Raw genomic sequence first — 9,264 nt, forward strand, 5'->3', positions numbered from 1 at the left:
CTGATTAAGAAAAAATGGACCTTTTTCTAACACAAGAAGTAACTTAGCCATCTACAAAGGGAGAGGTGATGGTATGGAGTCATTTCAATTGTGGATATATATAGGTTGCATCGGCAAAACTTGCTTTCATAATTTTCTTTATAAATGGTTCTTTTGATCTCATCTCTATCTCGCTCAACTTTAGTCCTCAGATTTGAATCTCTCATTTACATGTGTTCGTTCTCTGACCAACGAATCAAATTCTATGGCAAATCTCTTCATTTTGAGTGCCTCCCACATACTTTGATAAGATAAGTTTAAAAATGATTGTAAACATTTCAACAAATGTACTTATTAAAAAATAAACTCTACTAATCTAAAAAATCATTCAATTGAAGAGCTCCCCGAGCACTTCAAACTCCCTGTCATGAAGGAGTACGACGGTAGCACCAACCCAATCAAGCATGTGGAAACGTACCAATTCCTCATAGCTCAGTAGATACGTCATCAATTACCATTAATTGATGGTCCAACCTACTACTCCCCAAAAATTGAACTAAACAAAGGAAACAAAATAGGAATTAAAAAAAAACATTTATTGTGAGATGGGTAGATGTGTAGATACACCAACTTTTAAACTGGAACAATACATTGTCATACCATTAAAGTTATGCTTGAATTAGTTATATGAACTCAAAACTTAATAAGAATTTATTCCTTCAAAGCAAAAGGCAAAATATATATAAATAGAAAAATATTTCGTTACATTTATTTTTATGCAGTTCATCCAATTATATCACGATTGTGTGGCACTTTTCTTCTTTTTTTAAGATAAAATACAAGAAGAATTGGGAGAAATCCCATTTATTGGGAGTAGGGTAAGGGGTGACACACCCACTTTTGAAAGCTGAAAATAAATAAACAAATATGGTGAGCAATACATAATAATTATTTATAAAAAAGATGCATTGGTAAAAACATAGCTTCATAAATGTGCATTGTTTTTTAGGTAATGAAAGTCCCACGCACCCCTTTGGAAGCTTCCTTTTGCCGACATTGCCTATTGAAATTTAGGGACACACCCCCTCTTTTGAGGGCTCCTCCTTCCCCTTCCTACACACTCCTTTTAATTATTTAGCCTTGTTTTCATAAGTTTTTGTGTTTGCTTGGACTACATTTTTTTAATAAATTTTTTTGGACACACATGTGATAGGTTTCCCCCCTCTTATGCTAGATTTTAGCGTAGAATTCGATTACTTGAACATAACTTATTTGATTTTGATTGTTAGACGTATATCGTTGATCAAGAGATCAAAAGTTTGAATCCTTTCACTCTATAGAATTCGAATCATGTGATTAACGTACATCGTTCTTCTGTTTTGAGTACTAGTGATTTACATTATACGCAAATGAAGGTTTAATGCGACCTTTAAGTTTGAGACAATTTTTTTATTGTTAAAATACTATTTTGATGCTTATACTTTGAAAATTGTTTAATTTTAATCACAGTACTTTTAATTGTCTAATTTTAGTCCATGTACTTTAAATAATTCTTAAATTTAGTCTTTAATGCTAGTTTATTGTTGATTTTCTTATTTATTTATTTATTTATTTTGTTATTTAGTAGGAGTTTTACTATAAATTTTGAAAACATGTTCACATATTGTATTTTCTTGCATGAAAATTATTATTATTATTTAAAATTTCAGGAAAAATTAATTTTGAGAGACTAAATTTAAGATTTATTAAAAGTATGAGGATTAAGACTGTACAATTAAAAGTACACGGACTAAAATTGAACAAATTTCATAGTATAAGGACCAAAATGATATTTAAAATTTTTTTTAATAGCAATGTTTTTAGTGATATATTAAAACATTATTTAAAAGAGCATTATGATATTTTTTTTTCTTTTACTTAAATTTACTTTAAAATGCTTCAAAATATTTTTAATCATTCTAAATAATATTGAGTGTATAACCAAACAACACATCACAATGCTAAGCTATATAATTTAAAATATTTTCAAAAGATTTATAGGGATTTAGGATGTATGGGAGATACTTTATAACCATGACAAATATACTTTCAAAACTTTATATTTTTGTAATATTTTAGAAAAGACAAAAGCTTCTCAATGAAGTAATTTATAAATAGAAATGGTCCCTCTTTTTTAAATATTAATGATTTTTTCATTATTGAAATTAATTTGGTGGAAGTCATAAATAATAAACCTATGCAAAGTCACATCTATTGATCTATCATATACTTTGTAGTTTTTAAGCCATTCAATTTCATTTTGTCAAATAAAAAAACAATTGCTAAAAATTTTTCAATTTAGATGTTTTATGAGGGAAAAAAAAAACTTTTTTTTTTAATTTTTATGAAATGCTAAAATAATGAGATTATAGTAGATTAAAAAAATATTATGTCAAAGATTTTAATTAATATGTATGGAGAATGATTTCTAGGTTGGAGAATTCCCAAAAGAAAAGAGGAAAAAAAAAATCATCATATCAAACATCACCATTCCCTCTTAAAATAGGTAAGGGTATGACTATGAGGAAAATATAAAATAAAATAAATAAAAAGAATATATATATATATATATATATATATATATATATATATATATATATATCTACACCCTCATATAGTATTTTATTATTATTTATAAATTTCTAAATATAGCCATTTTGGTTGAAATATATAACTTTTGATGTATGTATTTCTAAATGTTCAAATTTTATATCTGTCCTTTTAATAAATTTTAAAATAATTAAAGTGTTTTTTCTTTTATCGAAATTGATTAAATAATAATAAAAATTTCAATGCAAGAAAGGACAAAATAAGAATATGTTTCCAAAATTTGAAGAGGAAAGACTCATATGGTTTTATTTTTTTTATTTTTATTTTTTTTTTTTGAAAAAAAGTAACAATAAACTAAATTAGAAACTAAGGTATTGAAAGTATAAGGACTATGTTCTACAACTAAAACTACTTCGACTAAAATATAATGAAACTTAAAATAGACCAAAATGTTATTTCAATATTTTATTTATTTATTATTCTTTTAATTCTTCATTTATACATCCTTTTAAATTGAACTAATTAAACATTCATAATAATAATAAAAAAAAAAGACATGTGCTCATTTTCTCGAAGTCAAAGGTATAAATCTCTATACTCCACTTTTTGGACTGAAAAGTAAAAATATTCATAATACATTTTACAATTAACATAGACATGCATGCATCAAAATTGGGAGGATCAGAACAATACGTCACTTATTTTTACAACAATTTTTATTTATTTTTAGTCTCTAAAATTTTTGTAAGAAGAAAAATACTTATGTGCATTTTGGGTTACATTCGTCTTTGTGCAGTCAAGATACACACCAATCAAAATTTGTCATGTAGCAGATTTTTATTATTAAAAAATTGGATTATTTGTATTTTTCTTTTTACTATGTAGGGAAGATGCGTGGGATTACATACCAACTAGGTTGCTCGCAGCACCTACTCAATTTCTCTTAAAAGTTAATCTACCCATGGTATTAAATTTTCATTGGCATGTTAATATTCAATGATATTTTCATAGTTTCATGAGTTGCACATGGACATAATGAATAACTCGATATTTTCAATATTTCGTAGAAATATTAATGAAAAAAAAAACAACAAAATATTACTAATGTGAGTATAAATAGACTTTTACTAACGATATGGTCTATCACTGATAGACTATCTAAATTTTATCATATTTGTAAATTTTTTTTACATTATATTATATGCTAATATTTTGGGCTTGATTGCTATATTTGCAAATGTCCCTATAATATAAAATAGTGAATGTTTTAACTAGGTTAAAAGACGTAACTTACTAATTTATATATATATATATATATTATTTTTATGTTTTATAATTTATCCATAAATATTCATTAAAAAATTTCACAGATAGAAAAAATGCCAACCTATCTACAGAAACAGCAAAAAGAAGACACTGATAAACATTGATAGACTTCTATTAGCGTCTATCAGTGATAGACTTCTATAAGTTTCTATCACTAATGGACACTGATAGACTTCTATCCAACCTCTATCAAAGAAGATTAAAATTTTGTTATTTTGTATAAGTAGTTTTCTTTATTTTTCTATTTTTGAAAATACCCCAATATTCATCAATATTTCTATGAAATTGAGATATCAACATGTTCTTCAACATCAACATTTTAAAGAGTGGCATTACATTATTGAAACCATTTTTTACACATTTATGATTTGATTTTAAAAAAGCAATGGGAGATATTATTAGAATGGTGTGCATAAGCTATTATAAATACGTACATCCTAATATTTTACAGGTAATCCTATGTATTTAGGGGGAAAAAAAAAAGACAAAAAGAAAGAAGTATAGAGACTTTAAACTCGTGCAACCTGCAATGATGGTGGTAAACATTCCAAATAGCTTTTTGTACGAACGAGGCAAAGTTAGCCAATAACCCCAGTGAATCAAATTCATGTGACTCCTTAAGTATCTTTATCTGTAAGTAAATTTAAGTGGTTGTTCGAGGACGTTCTTGTTTGATAGCTATTTCATGATAACGAACAGCAAAAAATACATATTTGCGGATTGTTTCAGTTAAACCATCAGTTTGTTTCTGTTTCATGGAACTTAAACCAGAAACCGAACCGAAAACTCAACCGAAGAAATGGGTTCTAGATTAATGAAATAATATATCATAGTTTCAGAGTTATTTCTCCTTTTAAAAATTGAGGGGGGAGTTTTGAAGAAGTTTATAGCTTTACACAACAAAAGTAGCTGTGAAGAATTTAAACAAAAGGGTCAGAAACACTGACATTCCAAACACTAACCAAGCATCTTGGACATTAGAAGGTCAAATACAAGGAGCATCATATTACCAGACTTTGCCTCTTAAAGCTGCTCACTTTGCTCCCCACCTTAACAAATCATTACAATAATAACACCCCCACCCCCCACCCAAAAAAAAAAAAAAAAAAAAAACTCCCAGAAATGTCTATAAAAACACAGAATGGCCCTCCACCTTCTTCATGAGCTTTTCCAACAAGTCTCTGTCAATGGCATTCAATATCTTGACATGGTCATATACAATTCTTTTACCAGCAGAAATGGCTTCAATAACATTACTTTCATTTTCACCAGAAAGAATCCTACTTTTCAGTTTTCACTAATGAATCAAGGTTACCAACTAATCATCATGAAGAGTGTAATGGGACTTGGCTTGGCTGATCGATTGTTACCGTTTGATCTCAACCGTGTAAGTGGATGTTTTCCTAAACATTACCACCACCAACAGTGTCTCCTTTAAGAAATAAAAATTAGTAAAGATTAAAACAAGGGTTAAAGGTTGTTCTGCCTTACAGAGCCTTCACCTCTTTCCTAACTTGCATCGAATGTGAACCGAAAAAAAATGGACCTCCATTCGCTCCATCCCTAACTGGAAACCCGAGCTCCAACTCCATAGTTGGATTCTGCTACTGAGTATAAAGATTCATTCAGGCTTGTTTGAAGCCTGAGAATATTTATCTCTATTTACAGATTAACAGAGGCATTACATGATTTGTAAATATCTATAGAACTTCCTACTCTATAAGCTTTCCTAAAATTAAGAAATCACCTTTGAGTATAAACAACTGTTCTAAATGCATCCCCGTCGCAGTTAGAAATCCGATTTCCATGTCATGTTATCCATACAGTCATCGTCGGGCTTTTCCAGTGCAGCAACTTTAGCTCGGTAAGCCGCTAATGCAATTGCACTTTTTGCCCTCTCATCCTGAGGAAGCTCACTGGCTTCACTGATAGAACATGATCTCAAGTCAGCTGGGGGAATGAAACAGTCCATTGATAGGCCGGGGACATTGAAGGCAACCTCTTCGATTGTCCATGCTTCTTCCATCTTTGTTTTGGTATGACTCATGGCCATTTCGCCAAACCTGAAGAGTGTGACCACAGAGCGGCCAGAGTGTGCGATCATGATACCTTCAACAGGCCTGTAATCTTCGAGGAACGAATTGATTGTGGTTTCCCAATAAACTACATCTCCACCGTTGGATTGAATGCGGGTTAGATGAGAATCTTCCATGTACACCAGCAATCCTGTTTTCTGGCTGAAGTAGCCAAACATGACATGCCTTATGATCTCTGCCGGTCCTTCGCTTCTTGACTTCAACGTCTGAGGATCAGCACAGAGCTTAAGGATGAAGCAATCCTCACCATTGATTTTTTTCTCTCCTATGCATCTTGCATCAGCAAACATCCTCACTATTGTTCTGGGATCAAGACCCTGCAAAGACATACAAAAGTCAGCAGAGTGAAATGTGATCAAATCTCAAAGTAGAACAAACATTTTCGTACACCAAAATCTCACCTGAAGTGCTCGGCGCAGAGGTCGAACCGGCCCTTTCGCAGTGTGAGCACCAAGCCAAGGTGTATGCCTCCAAACGAGCTTCCCATTGCACCCAGCATGAACTTTACTGCCTCCAACTGCAAGCTCAACATACCACATGTCTGGATTCATCTGCCAGAGCACAAAGCCACCGGACTCAGCTCGGGTTGACGGATTTCTGCTCTTCATCACCTTTGTTGCAGTTTCAAACTCAGCAGCTACCATCCTAAGCTTCCCCATTGCATATGCATTTCTGATGGAGTTTTGAAGCTTCTGCCCACCAGACGTTGCTGTGTATTGTTGCAATATGTACTGAGCTGATGAAGTTTCCTGAAAATAATAACAAAAACCACAAAAGATCAGCCCACTTCACTGCCTCTAGCTCTGCAACTACAAACTCAGACAGTAAAATTCCTTAAGCAGAAGAGAACTTATAAGCTTCCATCCCAAGTTTACTGAACCAAACATTCATATTCAATTCCTGCTTGAATAAACAGAAAGCAGATCTCAAGAGTAATTCAACTAAAACCATCTGGAAAACAAGTTAAAGATCTGCTCCATTTCTCATTGCAAGCCAATACCCATGTCCTTTAACTTCAGAAAGAGATAAGAAGGTCTCATAGCAAATACTTCATTGAAGCAAAGGAAAAATTAATAAATGGGCCAGATAAATTAAAGTCACAAAGGTAAAATTCAGTATCCATTCAAGTTGTACTTGCTCAAAAACTCCAAAAAGAAGAGAAGAAGGTTACAGAATTGAACAAGTGAAATGGGTGATTCTTTTAGGATGAAGAGAGAAAGAGAGAGACTAACAATGGGAGTATCTTTTATACTGAGGTGGGGCAGAGGATCGGAGGTGCTAACATGCAGAGGAGCAAGAGGAGCACCCATAACGCCAAGCAAAAGCCTCAAATCAGACCTCTTATTCGCCATGGAAGAAGCAATAGACGGAGTTCGAGAGAGTTGGCCTTTCATCCACTGCCCTAACCCCGAACTAATCCTCTTCGAATCGCCGATTTCGCCGCCGTCCGGATCAGGACCCTCCACCAAGGGTGTAAGAGCCTCCCCAACAGGGCGGAAACTGCCGGATCGCGCAATGAACTGCTGCGGAATCCCAGCTTGAGCAACGTACTGATTCTTCTTTCTACGCAACAGAATGGAGAAAGGGGAAGCAGTTCTCGCCGGACTTTTGGCGCGAGAACGTGACGGCGATAACCCACGAATGACCTCCTCTTTCAGAGCAGAGAAGAAGCTGGGTTTCTTCTCCATTGAAGAGAAGGGGAAGGAAATGGGAAGGAATTAGAAGAACCCAGAACTTAAAAAGACAAATTGGATATGGGTTTCTGGAATTGGTTGAATTGGTTGAAGAATATGAAGTCAATGGGAGGAAGAAGACTGATGGGTAAGAAGAATTACCCAAAATGCAAAACAGAGAGAGAGAGAGAGAGAGAAATGAAAGGTTTTAGAGTGTAAGAAGAAATGGGGGAAGGGAAGTAGGGCAATGGTGGTACTAGTACAGAGCTTGTTGCAGCTTAGCTTTTCATAGCATGAGAGAGAGAAAAGTGGAGTGTGATTCTAGAGAGAGGAAAGTGAATTGTTTTCTTTCTTTCTGCCATTGGAGCAGAGCAAGCTGTGGAAAAAGAAATACAAATACTTTTTTCTTTTTTTTTCTTGTTTTTTATAAAAAAAATATTCAATAAGAAATTCCATGTCCCATATGAATTGCATTACGAAAATGAATTGTAAATAAATAAAGAAACTAAATTTGACCATGTCTCCATCTTAAAAAAAAAATATATATATATATATATATATATATTATTATTATTTTTTTACATGTGGCAAAGTTAGAGATTGAATCTAATCTAATAAGATAGTATTTATTATCTTATTCATTAAACTAAAATCAAATTGGAAAAATAAATATCATTTTCAGAGTAAAAGTGTGAATGCGACTCACAATTAGAATTTTTTTCAAAAATTCAAAACAACTAAAAACATTTTAAAATAATAATAAGTAATTTTTAAAATCAACAAATGTATGGTAGACTTGAAAATTTATATTTCGTGTCTGATATAATTTTCTTTTTTCTATGAGCTTAATAACAAAGTGTGATAGAGATTTGAAATCTTTGACACTTGAAATATAAAACTGAACTAAATGAGCTATATTTTATGAAGATTAGATTATATAAAAATATTTTTGAATTTTATATTTTGTGGTAAAAATACTCACAAAATTTCAGAAGTTTCAAAAATACTCTTATATTTTTAGAAAGAGTTCAAAAATACCTTTACCGTTAATTTTGGATGAAAATCGTTAGTGATTTGTTTCATAAATATCCTTGAACTTTCAAAATTTTCAAATATACTCTTTAAAAAAAGTTAGAGAATATCTCTATAATTTGCTTATAAATTGGTGATTTTTGAACTCAAGAAAGCTTCAACAAATTGATCACTATACTAATCATAGGAACATTTTAAAACTTTTTCTTTTTGTAAGGGTAAGAGTATTAAAGCAATTCTTGAAAGTTCAAGAATATTATACAATGAATATTAATAGTTTATGCTCATATACTAATAATAAGAGTATTTTTTTTTAAGTTTTTTAAGTTTAAATGTATTATTGAAACTTTTGAAAGTTCATGAATATTTTTTAGACAAAACATTAACAGTAAATATATTTTTTAACTTTTTTTTTTCAAAGTTCAAGGATTTCTTTAATAAAATGTACAAATTTTGGGGGTATAATTTAGCTATTTATAAAGTTTCAATTATATCTATAACTATGTATAACATATTTATCTCTTTTTTTTATATATGAATCTATTAAACACAAAATGAAATTTAACATA

The 9,264-nt window shown here is 31.2% G+C and overlaps 1 protein-coding gene across 1 annotated transcript; it reads right to left on the reverse strand.

Annotated features, from left to right (window-relative positions):
* Positions 1 to 4,813: 4,813 nt before the first annotated feature.
* LOC120091638 (uncharacterized) lies at positions 4,814 to 8,128 on the reverse strand. The gene is made up of 3 exons (XM_039049741.2): positions 7,223 to 8,128; positions 6,392 to 6,739; positions 4,814 to 6,307 (listed from the first exon to the last, which is right to left on the reverse strand). Exons 1-3 carry the CDS (start codon positions 7,676 to 7,678, stop codon positions 5,684 to 5,686), a joined length of 1,428 nt encoding a protein of 475 aa, XP_038905669.2. The 5' UTR covers positions 7,679 to 8,128; the 3' UTR covers positions 4,814 to 5,683.
* Positions 8,129 to 9,264: the final 1,136 nt, after the last annotated feature.

Source organism: Benincasa hispida, chromosome 11 (genome assembly GCF_027475165.1).
Source record: "Benincasa hispida cultivar pf3 chromosome 11, pf3_genome.v1.1, whole genome shotgun sequence".
Classification (NCBI taxonomy): Eukaryota; Viridiplantae; Streptophyta; class Magnoliopsida; order Cucurbitales; family Cucurbitaceae; genus Benincasa; species Benincasa hispida.

What these genes read in the sequence shown, in the direction of transcription:
- LOC120091638 (XM_039049741.2), bottom strand. Translation starts at nt 7,678, where the DNA reads ATGGAGAAGAAACCCAGCTTCTTCTCTGCTCTGAAAGAGGAGGTCATT. An exon ending in GTATAAAAGATACTCCCATT is followed by an intron (nt 6,740 to 7,222) that starts GTTAGTCTCTCT and finishes TATTATTTTCAG; the next exon opens with GAAACTTCATCAGCTCAGTA. An exon ending in CTCTGCGCCGAGCACTTCAG is followed by an intron (nt 6,308 to 6,391) that starts GTGAGATTTTGG and finishes ATGTCTTTGCAG; the next exon opens with GGTCTTGATCCCAGAACAAT.